Below are 23,931 nucleotides of genomic sequence, written 5' to 3' on the forward strand. Positions count from 1 at the left end.
CTTGATGCTGTATCTTCTTATTGTGGATCTCCTTTTGTGGATCCATTACACAGCTGAAAGCCGATCCTACATTTGTAGTTAGGATGTGGCAGTAAACCTAGACATCTACCCCCACGGCTCTGACACGTCCCTGAACTCATTTTCTTTTTCCCTTTAGAGAGGAAATCTACTAACTCAGCACTTGCTGTTGACCCAAAGGGACAACTGCCTGCTACTGATGTCGCAGCTTAACTTACAAACATGAATATGAAACACACCGACACACAAATATACATTGTAAGAGGTTTGCCTTCATTGATGCATGACACCTAACACCACAGGCATTTTAATTATTAACCTACACTACTGTCTACTGTGCAGCAATAAAGGGACCAGTTAAAAGTGACCGCATAATGTATGAAATGGAAGGAAGTGAATGAAACACAGGTCAAGATACTGACTGGCTGTGATGAGGATATGATTAACCTTGCTTCAAATTCACACCAACAAGCCAACGTGAAAGAAAATCTGCAATAAATACAGGGCAAAAAATAGACACTTAGTCAGGACCACTTCAGTTTATTGATTTCTTTTCAGGAAGATAAGCCGTATTAGTACCCTAACTCCCTGAGGGGATTGAAAAGTCAGGGGTCATCATAAGAGGTCAATATCCTGGTTCAACCCCCACATCACGTCGATTTCATAAAGATCCTTGTGTTCATTCCCTTAAAGCTGCACACAGAGGAGCAACAGGAGCGACAATAATCAATATCAAGGATCGTGAAGAAGTGGACGCTTAACAGCTTTGGCTTGGCTGCTTCTGGTCAAAAGAGAATCAAGATAAGCTTTTGACGGCTTTAAGCTGTTAGAGTAGAGGTAAAATCTTATTAGAAATATATAAATAGTGTTTGATTTATTGATGGAAATCAAAAACTTTGAGTGTTTCTCAGCTGACCATGAGTCAAATTATGGGTCTATGTGCCTCAAATGTTTACAGTTGCTACTGCTATAAATACACAAGAGAATGTATATGTATTAACTCCACCCAGTTATGTTTGGAAGCTTTGTTTTCACTGTTGTCCGTTTGTGTGTTTGTTGGTTGGTTTGTCAGCGGGATTACACAAAATCCAAACAGATTTCCACCACATCTATGAAATTATTTTCATTATTTTCTTAAAGAACAATACAGGGTTTTTGATGACACTTTAGTGGCTGATATCTCTGAGTAAGTACATTTGATGCAGATCCAAATAAAAATCCAGATCCAGAGCAGATTTAATTTTCAGTAAAGGCAGATCTGGTACTTGTCATTTTCTTCCCTAGTGTTTGTATTGAATATTAGATTCCATTTATAGTCTTACTGTCATCTTAGCAACTTAATCGGCAACAGCATCATTTCAGCACCAGTCAGCCACTGCCGGTTCCAGGCAACACATAGCATCAAGGAATTGAGTTTGTGTCAACAAGCGTCATCATGTGATTATATCATTAGAGGCACGTGGCAGTGATTAGAAGAAATTATATAGATCCTGAACAAGCTGCTGATTAAACAGGCTGTTCAGGTCGCAAAGCCATTTGGAAACATTCCTCACATGTGATAAGAAAGAAGAACGAAGGCACAGTAAACACAAGACGAGACAGAGACGGACTAAACTTAAGCTACTGGCGTAATTAAAGCTAAATTACATGAAATCAGATCGTATTAAAAGGGCTTTAGAAAATAGACTGGATTCAAACAGCCCTGCATAAAAAGACACATAACACAAAGTTAAATAGCGAGAAAAAAAAACAAGTAAGAAGAAACAAGGAGAAGCTAAAAACTACAGATGACAACGTGGATGCAGTGAATGAGACTGTCCTTTGAAAGCACTGATTAAGATAAATGATACAAAAAGAAATCCTGTAATTTTACTTAAAATGAAAGAGATCTGCGCTATGCCAACTAAATGTCATATCCTGCTAAATAAACACTGCAAAGGTGAAGAGTATTAATTTCACCTTTGTGCATGCACACACACACTCTCGACATGTCGTCACCAGTTTATGTGACACACACAAGAGAAGGTGGCATGAGAGCGACCTGGTTGCCAAGTAACCCAATCAGACATCAGAGGCCTGACATCGATACACACTGACCAGAGACCAGTCACACGAAGAGTAAATATAGCAGATAAACAAGCCTACCTGAACGCAACAAGTGAAGCACACTCACGCAGGAAAGTACACACAAAACACAAAAGTACCATTTAGTGTGTCTGCGAGTCCTCAATCTCTCCCCACCCCCCCCAAAAAAAGTCTTGGCTGAGTGTATCTGCCAAGTTCCAAATCCCAGTAAGTACAGTTTCACCGTGTGTGTCTCTCAGCAGTTACACATTCACAAAGCCAGTTAAACACAGGGGTGCAGCTCCACCACAGAGGAAGGCTTTTATTACCAGACGGCACCCCACATTTACTGTGACAGTTATATGGGAGCTGGTGTTTGTGTGTGTTTTTGTCAAAAGGCCACATTTGGAGACAATTTTCAAGCCAGACCTGTTGATTTGGGAGAACTTTACCTTTTGGTTTTCCCTTTTCAGTTTCAGATGAATGTAAAATTCATTCGTTTTTAAAATTTGCCTCAGGATATCAGTTATGGTTTAAATTAGGGTACACCTCCTGGAAAGTAACGCAAGTCAAGGAAAGTATGTTCAACCTATGTGTGTACTCTACGTTCTATATTAGGTGCCTACAGGAGGTGTTGGAATCTTGCAGCAGGAGTGAGGATGGCCTCCTCCCCTTACTCAAACATAAGAATGCATTTTTGTAGTTTATACAAGCAAATGCGTACATACTGTGGGGCGCTCTGGTAGCTCATGTTGTAGAGCATGAGCCCCACGAATGGAGGTTGGGTTTGATTCCATGGCCCCTTTGCTGTACGTCTTGCTCACCCCAAAAATGTGTACATACTGAACGTCTTTTCCGCTGCATTTTTGCAGAACTGTGCCTCCATGGTACTCAGAATGCTTGTCTAAAGTTGTATTTTTCTGATGGCCCCACATCTCTATGATTACATTAAAACTGGGGAATAAAGAGTTTTTTTTATCTGTAAAATAATTCTGACTGTGCAAAACTGCTCGGTAATGTGAGCTGTCAAGCAGCATTTGTCGAATGCACTTGTTGGGAAGTAGAGCTGCAACAATTAATCGATTAATTGATTGTTCGATTGAAAGAAAATTAACCAACAGCTGATTTTGATAATCAATTAAACGTTTTAGTCATTTTCAAACAAAAATGGCAGACATTTGCTGGTTCCGGCCTCTTTAATGTGAGGATTCACTGCATTTCTTTGACATTTATGAGAGTAAATGAAGAGTCTTTGGGTTTTTTGACTGTTGCTTGGACAAGATAATTTGGACGTTTCATCGACTAAAAGATTATACAATTAAACAGATGATGAAATGTGTTGGAATGGAATGTGTTAATATCAAGAGTTTTCAAATTATTGTTCACAGTTATCACAACATGCATAACATCTACAAGACACCATGTTATGGGTACTTGTTTTCGATATCCAGATGTGTGTGGGGGGGTGCACAGTAACTTTGTCACACAGTATTTAAATAAGGGTTGGAGGTGTTTATCGTAGGAGGAGGCTGCTGCAGGAGATGGAAAAAGGGATCAAGGACTGATGGTGGCGAGGCTCACAAAGACAAAAAATACTTGGACTTGCAAAGACATTAATGAGATGTATCAACACATCCTTAAACTTGCCTTCCTGAGTGTGCACTGTATCCAATTCTAATCTTCACACAACTCTAAAGACAGTTTTATCTGCTGTCACCTCCAGACTACTGTTTGACCTGTACGAACTCTGAACCTTGACCTCCTTTTGAACCCGAGAGTTTAGCCTTCACCTCAACTGGCAGCACGTCTGACTGACTCATTTATCTTCTTATTCCTCTTAAGAATGAAAGAATGAAACCTCACATGTTTTTCAAGGTGTCCTACAATCGTCCTTCCCTGTCACTCCTCCAGCTATCATTTACATTAACAGGATTAACAAAGAGCCCCAGATTTAAGCAAGCGGACAAAAAGCAACATTACATTGTGTAGTGGTAACCTAAGTGCAAAGAGCGACTTCTTCAGACTCCCACGAGGCTTTGCAAAGAGGTGATGTGTCATTTACTCTGACAGTAATACAGAAGAGACACTGCCTTCTACTGTCAACGTGACTTTATGTTGCATGTAAAAAAAAACCCTCACATGATTTGTGCATGGGGGATAAAATTGATGTATATTGCTTGCATATGTTGTGTGGTGTGTGGCCTGAAAATGGGAACATTTACCACAGGTATTCATCTGCATACACTGTGTTGTGATGTGCATTTGGGTAACTCACTCAGTCAGCCATCTGAGCCCCCGTGGGGTTACTGAAGTCCATAGACTAACCTCATGTGGTGGCTTGATGCACTTAAAGTGCCACTGAGAATGATGGGAGGTGGGAAGGTTGAGGTGAGGTTGACCTTAATCATTATTGTTGGATGTCTCAGTTTCCAAACCCTCACACACACACACACACACACACACACACACACGCACATACACACATACACACACATTCTGATGTAACTCAATCAAACGTCAGTCTGAGGGGGAAGCAGATGAAAGGGAACAAACATGACTCATCCACATGATAACAGATAATGAAGTTTGGGAAAATGTGAGTCACGGTATAAAATGTCAAACTATCAGGTTGGCTGCCTGGCAACTTCAGACCTCCAGGGGGCAGAGCAGGGTGGAACAGGGCAAAGCAATGTTGGTAGTCCAGCAACAGCCCTCTGGTGGTGTGAGAAAGTGTTTCTGAAGGCCCCTAATTGTCTGAGCTTTTAAGTCTCTCTAACGAAAGTTATTGTCATCACAGGAAATGATTGTGTATTGATTTTGTCATTCTTCCAGATAAATAACATAATAAAATGAATCTGTTCTTGTCTGTTTAAGCTAAAAATATTTAGTTTTTCTTTTCATTTTATTCACTTTGCTTCAGTTATTTTCCTACTAAAATGCTGAATTTTTAAAGGAAGATGCCACCTTGGACTTGAAATTACCATTTTTCACAATCAATGGTAACCGACTTTATAACTACCATCATTAACACATGGTTAATCAGTTTATCAAACATGAATAGTGAATAGTGAAAAGTGAATAGTTAACCATTTTTTAAGGAATTATAATGGTTTATAAATATCAGCTAATTTTACAGATGAACTACAAAATATTTACTAACCATTTACAAGGTGTAATAAACATTAGCTGCAACTTTATAATAAAGAATTGCTTAAAGAATGTTTTGTGGAGCATTTCATTGTTAGCTACAGTGAAATAACTTTTAATTCAATTTATTTAAGCTTAAAGTTGAAGATAGATGGATGGATGGATGGATGGATGGATGGCATGATATTATGGGTTAAAACAGGCTGGTTTAAGCTTTTTAAGCACACCTGACATTTAGTTTAACAGGAAAAAGACATGATTGTTTTTATTAGTACATTGGTGCACAATTTGATAGAGGATGTGATCTGAAAGGGTTAAACAGGGTATATCATTTCAGCTTTAAACACTGCCTCGTCAGAGGTGCAATTACTAAGTTCGACCACATGGGGACACCAGCAGACTGAAATTCCACTGCGGAGTAAAGTCTTTCCTGCTGGTCAGTACAGCCTTGGGTCCTCATTGGGAAGTTAAATCGGCTGGAAAACTGTGCGTCAGTGTAAATGTGTTTGTATGCACATGCCTAACACTTAACTATGAGACTACAATGAATAAACAACCCTATCTCACGGCCTGAAGGGAATAAAACATTTTTGTGTGTTTATGGGTGTGTGTGTGTCCGCAATGATAGCAATCTCTAGTCAGGGATAACGCGGCTATTCCAAACATTCAAGGCCTATATTTGGCCTCTGGAACACCCCCTGCGAGGACACACACACACACACACACACACACACACACACACACACACACACACACACACACAAAGAGGGTCCTGTGTGGAGTTGTTAGACAGCAACTAAGCTGGTCCAGACCCCTGGAGTCAACTCTAGTCAATTCACTCTGGTTTGAAGACAAATCCCCTCATTCCTCTGGCCACGTGCTCCATTATCCTAACATCTATTATTCCAGCAGAAAGCACTGTGTGTGTGTGTGTGTGTGTGTGTGTGTGTGTGTGTGTGTGTGTGTGTGTGTGTGTGTGTGTGTGTGTGTGTGTGTGTGTGTGTGTGTGTGTGCGTGCGTGCGTGTGTGTTACTTAATTCTATTATTCTCTTGGAAAAGCTGCCAGCTTAGCTCAGAGCACCATACTCACACATCCCTCTTCTGAGTATGCAATTAAGTATGTGTGTGTGTGTGTGTGTGTGTGTGTGTGTGTGTGTGTGTGTGTGTGTGTGTGCATACGTGTGTACATGTGTGTCTAGAGTCATGTGCGAGTGCAGTTCATTCATGGCGACAAAGAGAAAAGTGAGGCAGGTACTGACCTTTGACCTTTCACTCCTGACCCTAAGGTGGCAGCTGAGTCCAAGCCTTAGTACAGCTATTAGTCAGTCACATGGTTTTGGTGCACACATGTGTGTACCTCAGCATTTTTGCACCAACAAATGCACTATCGTCAAGACAAAGGAAAAGGAGGAAGCACAGGCTGTGTGTGTGTGTGTGTGTGTGTGTGTGTGTGTGTGTGTGTGCGTGCGTGCTTCTGAGCCACATCTGTTAAAACAGCCGAGTCCAGCGTGAAGGCTGCAGAGAGCACTTCTTCCAGTATGATTATGTGTTTACCGTTCGTAAGACTGTTCATGCTATGGATTCATGAGTGGAGACACCTCGTCTTTGTTAGTTCGTGTCGAGAGAAAGAGACAGAGAGTAAAAGGCGAAGAGAGGAATGAGGTGATACTGTAGCATGAATAGAGCAAAAAGTTTGAGAAAGGAGTGGCCCTGCAGCTTACAAGACAAATGAACTCCGGTAATCTGAGCAGGGCATTCACACACTTGCACACACACACACTCGCACGCACACACACAGACACACACACGCACACTCAACAGGCCTGCGTCCAGTGGTTGAAGGGGAGAAAGGGTGCGGTCGGCAATGTGCATTCCTGATCAGTCATGCCTGAGTGGAGGAGCTTTTCCTGCAGACCTGATGCCAGATGTGGTTTGCATATGCATTGAAGTTTTCACGCAGACTACGGTATTCATAGAATCATGTACAGATGGTGAATTGTTGACGTATATGAGAATAGGACTGTGGGCGATGTGTGAACATTTGCAAGTGAAGTGAAGTAAGAAGACTTATATTTAGGATTACATAACCACATTAATGAAACCTTTACTTTCTGCTAATCAGCCTCTAAAGCTAAAGATATGGCTTCTGGAAAATGATTTTCTCACGCACATTACGAAGTCTGGAAACAAGACAAACAATTCTCAGAGTAAACAGACAAACTTGCATATCACCGTGCCAATAAATCACTGTGTACACACGGATGAAAAAAACTACTACGCACGTCAAAATCAATATTTTTAGCATTCAGTGACGATGAGTTTTAACAGTACAGACCGACAGACAAAAGTTGTTGCCAGTCAAGTGTAATTATGAACTGCTGGGCAGCATGTTTGTCATTGCAACAGTATTATAACCGGGCTCATGTTATTCTGACATGTGGCCGAACCTGTTTTGAAATCCCACAGGTAAGACTGAGAAAGTGTGTGTGTGTACGCGAGTGGTGACAGCAGTCTGACAAGCAGCTGTTTGCGGGGAAGCATTAAGCAGGAAAGAAGAATATAAACTTTCAACGCACATGCTCATACATGAAGACAAGCTCAAATACTGTGAACGTGTCAATGTGGAAATACAAGTATATGTTTTGACTCCACTTCAGTTTTAAAAAGACTGCCTTGAACACGAGAGTCCACTTCCAGTAGATACTTTATGAAGGAACGTGTGTATATGTCTCCCTCGTATATATGACTGCAAGTGTGCTCGTGTGTATTGTTCTAGAAGTGTGTAAAGTCGATGCTGTGTCACGTCCATGTGCAGTGTTGTGAAAACAGCAAGCTCCATGCTGACATAACACATGCGTGTCTATTCAACAGGGACCTCCCACGGTGATGCTCCAGCAGAGTCAGTGTTGCTCTTCAGCCGTCACTGCCATTTATAAGACCTGCTGCCCTACCATTTATTATTTAATATCCAACCGTATGGGTGACTGCTAGTGTCTCAAATCTTTTGATAAAAGGTAAAATGTGTGACAAAACAGCATTAAAATAAAGTACATAAGAGCTGCAGAGATGTCCAAGCCAACCAATCTTGTTCTCCAGATTTAAGAATACATATTTATTTGGTTCAGAGCCAAACAAATGTCACATCATCATGATTTAAATAGTTGTTCAAGTGAAAAAGGTGATGCAACAACGATCACCCCCACTAATGCTGAATCATATCGCAATCGCAATATCTGTCAAAGTAATCACAATAGGATTTTTTTGTACCCTTTCATGCAGCCCGAGTGATAAGGTCTGTATTTCACCATATGATTTATGTATTTCACATGTATTTGATTGCTTCGTCACTTCAAGGTCTGACGCAGAAAAAGGCCAATCATATATCTAATTTGACCAGATTATCCTTCCATAGGCCTCATTAAAATGAGGCTCCTGTGTCCCTGAATAAAATGCCTAGGAATGGGAAATGCGCGTGTGGACAATAAAAGAATATACAAATGTAGAAACATCTCCATTTTCTTTATACAAATCATCCACTCTAGGCCACGCTTTTACATCATTAAGGACTAATTTCTTACAAAAATGAACTCCCGGGGGAGAAGGGTGAACAGTCAGACAGAAGTGAAGACAAAGTTCATCTAATGTGCTGACAGCCAATCTGGCAGCCCACCAGGAGTCCAATCTGGCAACACGCCCACCAAACCCCACTGGAGCCTGCGTACTACAGGTGCCACTGTCTATTACTGAAACCTCATACTTTGTGTGTGTGTCTGACACAGAGCGTGGGGCCAAAACAACAATGTGAGAAAGAGATACACAAACAAATAAAGAAAAATAAAAGCACGGACAGTGGAACATTAAAAAAAAAAGATGAAAGCAAGGGTGTTTTTTTTAATCAGCGTGTGCAAATTTACAGCCTGCTAAGAGTTGTAAGTATTAAACGGCATGTGTTTACATGAAGAAAGCCGTTTAACAAGCACGCAAGTGAGAGGAAAACTCTAATAAAAACCAGGATGTGTGAAATAACAGAAGCTGCAGCCCTTCTGTGTGTGTGTGTGTGTGTGTGTGTGTGTGTGTGTGTGTGTGTGTGTGTGTGTGGCCCATCATGCCTGTATGTGTGTAGGAACACACGTACAGGCAGTTCTGTATCTGCAGTTCTTCCAGAAACGCTCAACGTTGGCATTAACACTGATTTAGGGAGGGGGAGGGGATAGGAGAGGACATAAAAGTAGAAAGTCAGTTAGAGAAGAAAAGGGAGAGGAAAAGTGACCAACAAAGAGAGGGAAAGTGATTGAGACAGAAAATCAAAGACAAAAAGACAGCGAGAGTGAGAGACAGAGTCAATTATGCTGATTGAGCAGACGGCAGGCCAACCGTTACTGTGACAATAGGGGCCAACTTTGGGTCTGGCGTTTTGCCCTCTACAGCTGTGAGCTGTCTGACACACACACACACACATACACACACACACACACACACACACACACACACACACACACATACACCATGCAAAAAACGTTCGTTATTCTGAGCTCATCCCTCTTATCCTGGCTCATAGCACTACATCAACCCAGCGCAAGCCTCCTTTAAATGCTGGACTGAGACCAGCTTTAATTTACCAATGCACACACACGCACAGAGATTCTTGTCTGCAACCTCTTTCCGTCCCGCTGGCTTACTCTCCTTACTCCTGATCCAAGAACAGCTCCCAAATCAAGTCAACCTGTTAGCGAGGGATTTAAGAGCAGAATCCAGAATCCAGATCAGCAGTTGCTGGCAGGACCAGCTGGCAGCGCCGGCTTCCAGCCGTTACACACTGGGGTTTCAAGGCACATTACAGGCAAACCATGGGTGTAATGGTGGACGAGCACGACGAACACACACACACACACACAATAGATCAACTCAAAATAGAGTGTCTGAGTGGAACACACCCACAGAGTAATATAAACAAAGAGGGAGTTTGTATTTGCTGTGCTATGATTAACCATGTAACACGACATGGCTGTCAAAACACACACGTATCCCAAACACACACACACACACACACCAATCAGAAATAGAGTTCCCCAAAGATATTCCTCCCACGAGCTGTCAAAAGTTTGAGAGCGGAGTTCCATCTGGCCGCCCTCCATTTCTCTCGTTCTTTCCTTCCCCCCATCTGTCTTCCTCCATCCCTCCAACTCCCTTTGTCTCGGGCTCATCTTCCCTCCTAAATTCGCTCGTCTTTGTTTGTTGATCTCAAATCTCACTCAAGAATCCCAGAAATCACTGTTTCAACATTTCTCTCCGTTCCGCTCCCCCTCTCCGTGGACCTCACTCCTCCTCGTCTAATCTCTCTTTTCTCAGACACAGCCAGCCTTTGTGTCTCTGCGTTGAGGGGGTGAAACACAAACTCTCAGCCTACCTCGGACTCAAAGCCAAAGGCCACTGGTCGTGGCCACCCACCCACGGCGCACCGACACAGGGACTTTCCCGCTGTGTGTGCGCGTGTGCTCAGCCTTCATGCCTGTCTTTCTGCATGCATGTGTCTGTGTTGCTGCTCACAGGTGTGTGTCTGTGTCTGTGTACAGGCGTCTGACTGTCTGGGTGTGCATTTCACACTGATCTCTGTATATCTGTTTGCATATACTTGTCTTTGCAGGTATGTGCTTGTACTAACATGCGTGTCCGTCTATACACACTTCCAGTCAAGTGACCACCTCCTACAAAGCACAGCCACATGAATTTACGCTGATCTGTGAACTCACACTCGGTCGCTCAAACTGCACACCTGCATACTCATCATATGAGCACACACATATTTAGTTACTAACCAAAGAAGAATATTGTTTTTTTTCCACCAAAGGAGAATGAAAACATGAAATACAGCCCCATCCAAAACAGGTATTGTGTATTTTTCATTGTATCTCAAGTTCCACTGGTACCTTCTCCTCCTCCAGGGCCTCTAACTGTGTTAAAATCGGTTTGGGTTTCTTAGGTACCTGGGAAGAAATCCTCCATTAAAGTTGGTCTCTCTGTGCAATATTAATGTTACACTTTTTTTACTTATCATCCTGGGATTGTTGTCATGATGAAGTTACTGTGCTGTTCATCCAGTGAATACATTTCATTGGCTGGTTTACGCTATCACTGTCTGTTCAGTCTCATTCTAGATGCCTGACACACTATTATACATTATTTCATCATCAGGTTACTCTGAAGATTTTGCATTGGATCTTCATTAATTTGGGAGACTCACAAGAGATGGACTTTTCCTTAAAAGTTAACAAAATCAGCACCAGAGGCAGACAAATCATGACTTTGAGTGCCTGATATACAAACGCTGGATACTACACTTGCCATAATGCCACCCACTGGCATCTTTTGTTAGACTGTCTTTGCCTGGTAAATACCACATCTTTTAAACCCCACAAGCACTAAACAAAACATCATACGGGGCTCCCGGATGCGACTATTTTGGTCACACATGCTCCCAAAAAATCTGCAACCTAACAATTGAGGTTATTGTATTTTCTGTTGCATGAAAATGTATAAATAGGTGGCCCTAAATTATGGGCTCGTGCACCTAAATAAAAAAGTCAGGCACACCAGTGCAACCAGTGAGAAAAAATGAGTCTGGAGCCCTGTCATAAAAACGTAACTTCCGCTATTGAGGTGCATTCATTTCATATTGCATCAGTTAATTTTTACAATAAAGTACATTTTTTATAAAATCAAACACAAATCTGTTCAAGGATAGAAAATATTTGCTAATTCCAGCTAATTTAAACCTGGTAAATGAGGGTCCTTTAGCGTTATCAGTTGAAAGCTCTTTGTGATGAAAACATTTTCAGCCAGCAACGAACCGCTCTGTAAATATTTTCATGGATTAAGCGTGATGGCGGTGTTGAGACTCCACTAGTCTAATCTCATGAAAAATCCACCATCCTAAGGTTACGGTTCAAGCTCTCTGAAAGCCAGGGAAAGCCCTTCAGTATTAAGTCCTGGCTACATGTGACATGCTGCTGACTGCCAAAAACAACTTGGAGGGAAGAAGATGAACTGACATATCCAATGGAGGAATCAATGCATCGAATGCAAACGCTAGAAAATAACAGCTAACACACCAAAATCCCTGACTGCTGCTGATAGAAAGGTTAAGACAAGAAACGGCCAAGAAGAAGGCAGTATCATATATATATATTTAGTACAAGATCCCTCAATGGCAGAGTGAGACAACAGATGTTTTAACAACTCCTGTATAATACAGCGGCCAGTAGCCTCCACAGTCTCCGGAACCTTATTAAAAGTCAATCAACCATACTCTAACAATGACTCGCTCAGCCGAGTGAAGAGTACAGCGTCAGTTCAACCAAAAGTGTAAATATAGTTATTTGTGGGTGACATGTTCTCTGTCGCTGGGTTTCTAGGGGACAATGTCTCCACCTCCCACTTGTCTAGACAACACAGTCGCTCCATCATTAAAGCACCAGGCCATGCCTGCACATTTCCCCACATGAAAGACGGTTGCCTCACAACTGGCTTTGCTTCAGTGTCAGATAATTGCATGGATTAATAACTTTGTCGTTGGACTTTTGATTTAAGTGAATCTGAGTCAGTCACATAACAGGTTTTCAGGTTTTCAGGTTTTCAAAGCCTTTTTGCTCATTCAACTAATTTAAATGACCCATGGTATCATATATGGACATATATCTATGTTTCCCCTCACAGGTTTGAAGTTGGAAGGACTCAGTTTTGAAAATATGGTGTCACATGCTTTGAAGCATCAATCAGGATTAATGACTGACTGGGAGAGATGCGTTTTTGATGGGGAAAATTCACATCAACAACCCCTGAAATTGCAAAAAAAAAAACAACAACTCGGAAACGCTGCAAAAAAGTTGGCACAACTTCCCAGTGCTGAATATGGGATAATTGGACGAGCATAACAATAAAGGGTCATTGTCACCAGACTCATCAGATTAAATCAAACTAACAACCATGATGGTGCTGATTAGCTAAATAATAACTTGAACTTTGATTCTGGCCCATTTAACCATACATATTTATGTCGACAGAGAAATGCTGAGGGGCTTACAGATTTATTGGTTTCTATTTTGTGGCGTGACGATAACTAAAGCTTCAAAAAGACATTCAGTGCTCCACAGTCGAACACTCATCAGTTCATTTCATTCTCGCCCAAAGGCTCGTGTAATGAGTTGAGAATGGGAGAGTTAATAACATGTAGAGGCACAGATGAGTCTGAATGTAGCCAGCAGCACTACAGTTACACACGCATGGACACACATACACACTTAACCTCATTTCAAAGGGAGAAAGCCCAGGAGAGTCTGTGCACACACCTGAATACACACATGCACATCTGCACGCACAGATATACGACAGATATAAATATCCATGATAGAATCCTGGCTTTTACTATTGGAAAATAAAGAGGAGATATATTTGTCATCCAGGTGGCTCCATTAAATGCTGTCCGCTCCAGTTAAACTGCTTTTTAAGTGTTCACTGGTCATTCAAAATTATGGCTTGTTGATCAACTTTATGAGCATCTTTCAAACGCTCAATCAAGCCAAACTGAACCGAACTGTGGTGATTTATCTTAAGTTTTTAAACACTTTTTTTTCAGTCAATTCAATCTCAACCCAAGTCCAACAGCAAAAAAAACAGCATGTTAATACAAATTCCTACATTCCTTTTCCCAAGGCCATATTTTACAGATATTTTCAGATTTAAATAAACATTAAGACAGATTTTTTAAAAGATTTTGTTCCATGTACATCAAGATAATTCCTCATCCATATGACTGTGTCCAAAGTTGTTGTTTTCATGGCCAATTCAACATGTTGCCAAATTCACCTTTTGGCTAACATCATTTACAGTGATGTTGATCGATTCGCATTCATCCAGTGCAGGACTGAACAGACTGCAAAAGAAGACTGACTTTCCCAGCAACAAATTGTGCGTTGATGAATGCTCTCAACACCTCTCTGACCTTTCGTGCACTTCCCAAACCCTTAAAAGACCCAGAAGTGGAGGTTCCCCTTCCTAACAAAAACATTTTTTTTCCCTGTTGGAATAATAAAAATGGCTTGTAAATCTTAGGATCTAAGTGGTCGCTCAGACTGGTGGGACAAGTCGGCCGAAGCTGCAGGCTGTTTTGCGAGAGAGAAAGGGAACAGTGTGAAGAGAAGCGATATGGGTCATAGGGGTGTGAGAGCAGGTCGGCGCTCTATAGTGAGAAAACACTTTATGGCTGAGCTGAAGGAACTGGAGTCTCTGTGGGTGGTGACCAAAGGCGCTCCGAGTGTGTACATCTGTGGATTCATGTGTGTGTGTGTGAGTTATACAAAGACAGAGAGAGGAAAACAGAATGGCGCCTGTGGGCTCTGCATGGTATAGCACTGACAAAAACACTGAGGTTAATGATCTCACACGTACACCGGGCACTATTTCACGTTCTCACATCAAGAGGTCAGCCCTTGGGCCATTTCTGCTACTTGAGACACACACTTCTTAACACAAGCAACATGCACTCTTAAAAACACCACACAATTGTCCTCATTTAACCACACTCCTAAAAGGTACATCCTCCAACTCCCTCGGGTACGACTTGAAAAAACAAATCTATAAATCATAGACTAGGACAGTCTGTGGGGAGTTTAAAACTGTAAATCATATACGGTAAAGAGACAGAGATAGATGTGGTTATGAAGAAAAAAAAGAAGAGGAGCAGGTGAAGTGGCCATATAACAAAAACATCTGGACCTGGAGAGGACTGTACTATTTTATATATCAGTGTTAAATGCTGAGTGTGTCAAATAAAAGCACTTACCTGTTGAGTTGCGGGTGCAGAGTCATAAAGGATAGAGGTCAGGTCCCAGAACGAATCCATGTGGAGAGAAGAGGAGAGCAACATTAGAGTACATTAGTTTCATTTGGCAAACAAACAGCTTATAATCAGTGCATTCAAAATAGAGCTGGATGACATAGCTTTAAAAATATTGCAATATCTTTAAGGCTATATTGTGAGACATGTTGTAAATCTCAATATTGTGAACTCTCCTCAAAGGCGTACTGTATTTTTGACTAAATATCTCAATACTGATAAATGAAAAATACCCCATGCCCAGCAGAGCTTCTGTCCTGGGTGCAGCCGGTACAGGGCAAACCACCCAAAAGGGTGTTTCTTTAAAGGCTCGGGTGCTGATCAACGGAGAATCTAGCAAGGTCACATTCCCAGCAACAGGTAACGGCCACAACAATTCTACAGAACAAACCTATAAACCTACATTACCATCTTACAGAACATGATGAGTCATATTGTAGGGACGACTACTGGTACTTTCACAAAATATCAATGCAAGGAGATTTCTGATCAATAATCATCAGTATTGTGGATATAATGACTAAGCTGGGAAAGAAGAGTATTAAAACAAGTAGAAACAGTCTGGTGATTCATTTAAAACCAGGAAAAGACAACACTAAATCTAAATCTAAAATCTAAGACGATATAGAGCCTCGTATCAGGATGAAGAGTCCTGATTCGAACTTGATAGTATCGAGGATGTCATCAAAAATAGGAGGACTAAATCTACAATCAAACAAAAACAGGTTCAGTATGTCACCATATACTGTACATGTTTTTTAAATTTAAGTAAGTGCTTGGGTTTTAAGGTGTCATCTGAAAAAGTAGGTTTTCAGCCTTCAGTCAGTCAGGTATTTATTTTTACCACTGCCGGTATGAGAACAGAAGAGCAACTACAGGGTCCTCAGTGCTATCGTTGCACCGGGGGGACAATAGTTAAAGAAAGGTCAAGTCTCCAACCTCTGCACGTACTTAAATTAAACTGAAATCTGGAGAAACATTTTGCAGCGAAGCAGACTTTGGATGACCCATTTTCACAATGTAAGCCTGTTGCAGATATATCAGTATCAGTATGTCAGCTGTTACAAGAAACTGCAGTACATATATTACTAAACATGTCTGAGTTCATTCCGAAACAGTGTCTATCATATAGTTCATCCACCAAGGTAAGACATCATCCCAAGACATCATCATGAGCTCGATATTATGCCGTCTCACTTACAGGATACACGTCTGTTCAAGTACCTCAAAAGCTATTTTAAATATTTTGTTTGCAGCATAATTTACATGCATATTATTAAGTGTAAGCATCACTTTTGGTTCAGTTACAGAAACAGTTTGTAAGTAGTTATAATAGCTCTCTGATCAGGAGGCAAGCAGCTTTGTCGTCTGTATCACATGTTGTGCAACAATAAAAATCAACTGAGACAACAACAAGATCATAATATGCAAATGTACCCCCAGGAGAGTTGTGTTTGTGGGTCATGTCACAACATGTCTGCTTATCCTACAGTCAAATAAGAAGCTAGAATAGATCCATGAAGACGTATGATTATCTATGAAGCTCACTCAGAGCTGTCAAAACATTAGATGATAAAGAGTGGAGAAGCCTTTAAATATCCTGTGAATAATATCTGTGGAGAGAGGGGACATTTTGGTTTACTGGCAGCGAGACTCAAGGTCACAGTAAAGGCTGTGTGTGTGTTCATGTTTTATACACACACATCAATGTGGTCTTTAAAATCTTTTCAAAGGCAAAATTGAGAAAGAGCTAAAGCTTTGAAGATGAAGGAAGTTCAACATCTTACTTTTGATAAAGCGACCAAAATACAGGAACAGATAAGAAGAAGAAGAAGAAGAAGAAGAAGAAGAAGAAGAAGAGGTGCTCTACCTTTTTGACAAACAAAACATTCTGTTCCCGACCGCAGTATGAGTCAGTTCTCAGCAAGGTTATTAAAACTGATGTGAGGAGGAGGAACAGAGGGAGAGGGTGAAGGAGGGCATGAAGATGGATGATACAGACATACATAAAAGATGTGTGACTAATCCCAAATCAATTTGACTGTTTAATCACCAACAACTTGTCTTTTCTCAGTTCAGAAAGAGGTTAGGAAAAGTAAACAAGCAAGTAAAGGAGGAGTGACACAGAAGTGTTTTTGCTCGTTTCGCAAGAATCCTGCATGCTGCTGATTACACACACTAACTTCATTCAGTATGCAGAAACCGATTGATCAACTGCAGATATAGACTCCTCGATATGGCCTCCAGTTACAAACGGATCAAATTCTTCCAGTAGTCTACAAGTAGTAACAGTCTCTAAAAGGTCAGAATTTGACCTTTTAGCTTGAACTTAATTTCAAGCCATTGTAGCTCATTTTAGTGTGAATCTTTCAAATCCCATTGAAGATTCACAGAAACACATCATGTTTTGAATCTGGTTGTTCAATATGAGCTGCGTACAATCTATGATAGCACTTATCTTCCCATGATGGGAGCTAAGGAGCAAGAAAAACGACCAAACCAACCAGAAAATTAGACAATGGAAGATTGTTAGGAAGTAACTGTCGTTGAAGGAACTTCATGTAAGAAAGGGGTAAAGAAAAAGAAAAAGCATGTTGAGACACAAATAAAAATCTCACCTGGTGAGAGGGAGATGGCAATACATGCGTAGCAACTGATAATGTGGGTTAAAATAGAAAAACTGGCAAGAGTGTGACATGCGAGAGAGAAACGTGTTGATGAATACTACTGCAGCACTGCTAATAAGCAAAGTCACACCTCGGATGTGTCTTTAAAGGGGAGGTGGAGGGTGTGTGTGTGTGTGTTCAGAGAAGAGAAAGGGAGAACCTGCTGCATGATCCTGATCATTAAAACCTTTCCTCCACCTGCACAAAGGGTGAATGAGCATTCACTATTGCTCAGTTAAATTTAATCCAATACAATAGCACTGCAATGAATCAGAGAGGTTTTTTTTGCCTCATCATGTCGTCTTTGATGAAGGTGGACAAACCATTGGAATCCTATCAATATAACAAAGCAATTTTAAATGTGTTGCATTTAATGCTGGACTGTCTTGGACTGCATTAAATGTATGCTAGATGTATCAAATTAACAAGCGTATCAGAGCAAAACAGAAAATATGTCCTCAGTGCATGTGGTTCAAATGTAATCAATGAAGTAATGTATGCATGAATTAAATTAAAAAGTTTAATCTTGTGAATTCCTGTTGTTTAAACTCACGTTTGAGCAACAAACAGTACATCAAGCTCAACAGCGAGCTGTGTGTTTACTGCTGGAGGGAAGGTGTAGTGTATCATGTGCTTCCAAATATAAAACCCCTAATTAATAATACAATAATACGGGGTAAATTATTTAAATCATGGAAGGTAAACAGTCACGGTGTGTTATCGTAATAATGTCATCCTGTGGCACTACTACTGTTCTGTCCTGTCCAGATCGGACTAAAGGCAACACAAACTGTGAAACTGGAAAAAAGAAGCAACATGGTTGCTGTATCCCTCAATCATCATTAGATCTGAACATCCATGCGTCAGATTTTAACACAATGCATACTCATCTGACTATGCACAAGCTTAGAGACAGCCAACTAGACCAGTTTGTCTTGACACAATAGTTCAGAAGTAACGCTGTAGTTCTTGTTATCGCACATTCCAAAACCTATTAACTCTGATACAGAACAATTTTAAAAAATCACCTGAAGTGGCCTGTCCGTCTGTCTCTGCATCAGTTTCCATTCAACTCAGTCCAAGACTCCAGAGTCCTGCTGCTCCTCACCAGGTCATCCTACCAAACCATCCTGGACAAAAGCACGCACACAGTCTACATACTGCACTATGTGATGATTCCTACATGCTCTGTATCTCTGCCTCTCTCTCCTCTCTATCCCACTTCACACTGTTCACACATTTCTCTTTCTAATTTAGCTCCCTGTCTCACCCTCAGCTGTTTCATCTGCTTTCGAGAGTTAGTTGTGAACGCGTGTGAGAGTAAGCAATTAATTTGCCTAGACACAGGTTCCCGTCAAAAAAATAAACACACCTACCTGCACAGGGGTTCCTCCTCTGCTTCCAGCTCCAAATACCTTTAACAGGCATGATGCTATCTGATCATGACACTGCTCTAAACATAGTGCAAAGTTTGGCCCCATAAAAGGACCATGGCGCTGCTAACATCAGTTTAAAGACTACACACACCGACACACACACACACACACACCCACTCACGATCACACTTGGCAACCTCTGCACCGCATCGCTGCACGCGTGCAGAGCCCACACACACGCTGGCCAATCGAAAACCTGTCACAAAGAAAAGAGGGGTGTGTGTGAGGAGGGAGTGGTGCATTCAAGGGGCCCCTAACCTCCCAACCCCAAGGTTGCTACGGTGATGTGGATGCTATCTGCCGGTGGCAGTTGTTGCCGGGGCGATGCAGCATGGCCCGTACGCTCTTCTAACGGGTCATCGGGCTCCTTTCAAGTTGGGGATCATCGGCACATAGACATTCAAGCGCACTCTCACATTGATACACACTTCTGAAATGGATTCTTTGTAGGACTTAGCTGCTGAGCAATCAAGCCTAAAAAATGGTCAGGTTTAATTTGATTTGAGTGGTGAAGGAGAACGCGGCCTGCATAAGGCTTTAGTTGCAAACACACAAATGCAATATTGGGTAAAAGTTGAAAGTCCACCCAACTTTGATTGCTGAGTTTCATATGCATACTCTAATGTCTTTCATTTACAGCCCTGAAAGTGCTGTGTTGAGAATCTCTTTAGGGGACCAGACACACCAAACCAGCAAAGAACTAGTGGTGACCAAGGCTGACTGTCGTCTCATTCCACCTGTGTCTTGGCCAAAAAGCTGCACTTGGACACACTGCCAAGACTACAGCCGCAGACAAACTAACTTGCATCTTTTGCGCCTGTGGAGAGGAAATAAGTCTCCATACCACCAGATTGTGGTAGTCTGTATTCATCCTTTGAAAAGGGAAACATCTGGAGACATACAAATCAAATCATTATGATAAAACTTTTGTTGATATAGCCACTTCTACACTCAATGGGTGAAATCATGGAAAGCAACAGGCTCAAGACGCTTTATTTTCCCATTTCTGATTCCTTTAGATATGATATGTATAGCTGATCATGCTATCATGCTCCACTGACCACAAAGCAGCTGACAAGGGTTGACGAGTGCCAGCAGTGCTCACTAACAGACGCAACATTGGTTCATCTTCACCCTAAAACTACACATTTCTTCACCTCTTTCATACTTTTTTTTTTATCTCTGCATTATTCTTCCAATCCAAGTCTCTAGTTTCCCTCCATGTCATTATCAGCTCCATCCACTCCTCTCCAGTCCTCAAGCAGACAAAGAGCTTTCTCCTTGTAATGTGATTATCAATGGTTTTCACAAAACAACACAGCCTGAACCAAAAAAGACCAGTCTGTGTAAAAGCAACTCCGACCTACAGTATGTTTAAAGTCAGTGAAAAAGGTAATTATGTGTGTGAACAACTCTCAGCATTGCTGCTTACATTGTTTGCCTTAATCATAAGTTGCAAAGCTCCGGAAAACGTTTGACTATCCCTTTCCGCAGACCAATTCATCACTGCTGTTCCACTTTTCCAGTTCAGCAGGAAACAGCGGCATGAGACGTGTCACATCCTGTGGCTGGTGACGCTGCCCTGTACGAGGGAACAATCAGAAGGAACGATCTGACGGAGGTGACAGCTGTCTGACTAAGAGCATTTTTCCTCTGAGGTTCTAAGTGTAACGTCAAGGGGTCTGGGGGTGTAGGGAGGATGGGGACAGGGGCAGGAAATGGAAGAGGACGTAGTTGACAGAGCCATCTCCCACAGGATGCGGGGAAATGCATCTCTGACAAAGGGTTGGTTCATGGTTAATGCTCCAAAGTGTGAACAGAGAGAGAAGGTTAACTTCGATACCAGCAAATCTACCAGCACACTAATGTAATCATATCTGCAAAGCCCTGCTTTACAAAAGCTGGGCATGTTGGGAAAATCCCATCACGACTGCAGTCTTCAAAGTGGCTTGGTTGATCTCACCATCCATCATTTCCTACAAATCCTCCATTCATCTCTGAATACCACATATTCCTCCTTTTCTCACGTCGTTGAAACTTTTTTACAGTCTGCCAGAGTGTGCATGTCAACAGTCTGGTACTTGTGAAAAATCAGAGAGTGTTTGCCAAAACTGTGGACGAGTATTGACACAAACACACACACACAAACACCATACAAACATTTCCACAGAGTGACGATTTCCTCCTTTTACATTCCTGATGCGCTTCCTCTCCTCCTTTGTCCCTTCATTTCCTATGTCTCTTTACTTACCCCTACCAAAAAAAAAAAAATCCCTGGAGAAAAAGCACAATAGCTGCAAGTCACACACAAACCAAATGAGAAACATCAATTTGAACACAGAGGGGAAAACGAGCCAACGGCTAAATGAAGATGAATCAGAGTCAAAGAGTAAACAACACAACAACCTCAAACCCTCTCTAAAAATGCTGAATAGGCCAACTATCATTAAGGATGTGTTTTGAATATGAACGCGCTGACATGCCAACACACACACGCAGAGTGAAGCTGTGCTGCTGTGGTTGAATGGGTTTGGTCCGAACTGACACGGCGGAGTGAAAACACTGCCACATGGGCTGACTTGCATTCTAACTCTGTCTCCACACCGAGGGTGTGTGTGACCAGACCTTTTTCTCACACTCGTCAACATTTGATGCCAAATTCACACTCATTAGCATCATGTGAAAAGTCGCCAAGGCCTTCAATCAGACTCACAGAAACACAGTTAAGGATGTAGAGGTGCACCCACAGATCTGCAGAGAGACACACACACACACACACACACACACACACACAGAGAGAGGGCACGCTTAGCTGTCTGGCACCAGTGAGACCAAAGAATGAAGCAATCAAGATGTTTGATTGAGCTTAGAAACATCTGATCATGCGTGAATACCACGATTCCTCCGTCACTTTCAAACAAAGGGATTAAGGAGCACAGGCAGATAAATCCAATTGGCCTAATATCTGACACCGGCACCATGAGACGGCAGCATGTGCCTATGAACTTCTGCATGTGTGTCTGGGTAGCGTCAGAAAGGGGCAGCAGCAGAGAAAAGACAGCAACAGAGTGCTATCAGTAAATGTCACCACCCCACAGTAGCAGGGCACGCATAAAGACGGCAGCAACTGCTTCTGTTTCGTCTCTCCGGGGTTCAGCTCCAGTCAAATACTACGTGTAAGTCGTGGCAGCACGAGATAAAAGCAATGGTAGTGTGTGTGAGTGTGTCCATGAATGAATTCGACATTGCACTGCAATGCATTTCATTGAGAGTGCTGCCTGTTGATGGAAGGACGTCATGAGCGGTATCAGGGACAACCCCAGCCGCATTTTAATGAATCCAGAGCGACAAAAAAATCTCATCCTTTTTCTTCAGCAGGCCAAGAAATAAAATTTGTCCGATGTCTGGTCAAAGCGCAAAAGTTTGTACTCAGCCAAAGATCTTTTTGTGAGGGAAGAAACGCCACTCTAACACTGTACAATCAAACTTGTAACTGTGTTTCTGTTTTCCATCCCAGCATCTTCTCCCTAGTTGACCATCAATTTCAGGGGGACGGTTTGTTTGGTTTGTTTTCGAGCAGAACATTTTACAGTTTTTAAAAAAAAAAACTGTCAGTGCTTTCTGGTGGCCAAACTGTAATGGAGACAATGTTTCTGAATAACCTCAAACCTAGTAAGTCATATCTGTAATGACATTTCTTGAATGAGTAACCCTGATTGTAAACATAACTTTGGTTTGTTTGCAAGGAAACTCCAGAGGGTAATTTTACGTTTGACAATCAATCATTTTCCAGAGCATTTTCTCCAAAGCGAGAGTTTCTTGTAAGCTGTGTCGGTCAGTTCCTGTTAAAAACTGGGACCTTGACTGGTGGGAGTTTTTCCTTACACTTTGTTCAAGATGGCAGAAATTTGGGGGGCAATTATTCCATCAGGCAATTCATTTTGCTCTGCCATCTGGCTTTACGAGGAAACTAAGCTTTACCAAAGATGTAATAGAGGAAATTACTCTTCCTATTTGGTGCCATGAAGCAATCAATCACACAGAATACATCATGGCCACAAGCCTGACTAATAAAAAATTCTGCCAGTCTCCTCTGTGATTTATTGTTACTAATCACCTCCGTGTTTGGCCTCTGCAATGTTGACACAATATGCAAACAGTGCAATGGAATAATTAAACGGGCTACTCATAAAACGGAACTATCACTGCTTCTTTTTGACCAAAACACAGTGCTCCTCTCCCTCCATATAAAGGTTGTCTTCATCATAACTATCAACAGGAGACAAAGCAAGTGAACAAACTCATAAACTGAAATGAGGAGAGTTGCCAGATTTGCTGAAGCGTGACACAAGATGAAAAGAGAAAAACCACACACACATACCAGAGGGAAAGGATAATGATCTTTGTGCCGAAACCAGATATTCATATTGAGGTAAACACGTTCATGTACAAAAGGGCAATGCAAAGTTTGGAAACCTGACGCGACATCTGCAACAAAGACATCACAGTATGCCTTCATCTTTCTGCATGGGTGTATGAAAATGTGACCTGATTCCATTTACAGTGTCCCAGTGACCTACAAGGAAAAACCCGCTACAGAGAGCGAACCGGTGTGTGTATATGTGTGTGTGTGTGTGTGTGTTTGACTTATGGTGTGACAACGCTTCCAGCCGTCTGCGCCATTGCTGTGAGTGGCTGGTAGACGTGA

The 23,931-nt window shown here is 41.7% G+C and overlaps 1 protein-coding gene across 5 annotated transcripts in view; it reads right to left on the reverse strand.

The window, feature by feature from the left end:
- The window catches only part of nhsl1b (NHS-like 1b), a 106,928-nt gene that overhangs the window by 62,654 nt on the left and 20,343 nt on the right, over nucleotides 1-23,931 (reverse strand). Inside the window, exon 1 of one of the 5 annotated variants that reach the window (XM_030405398.1) lies at nucleotides 19,164-19,264. The exons of 3 other annotated variants lie outside the window; for them this stretch is intronic. In XM_030405398.1, coding sequence (XP_030261258.1) covers nucleotides 19,164-19,215 — 52 coding nt within the window. In that variant the 5' untranslated portion in view covers nucleotides 19,216-19,264. Of the gene's footprint in view, nucleotides 1-18,815; nucleotides 18,958-19,163; nucleotides 19,265-23,931 lie in introns of those variants that run through there. One more of the 5 variants, XM_030405401.1, reaches the window with a different exon arrangement.

Source organism: Sparus aurata, chromosome 22, assembly GCF_900880675.1.
Source record: "Sparus aurata chromosome 22, fSpaAur1.1, whole genome shotgun sequence".
NCBI classification, from domain to species: Eukaryota; Metazoa; Chordata; class Actinopteri; order Spariformes; family Sparidae; genus Sparus; species Sparus aurata.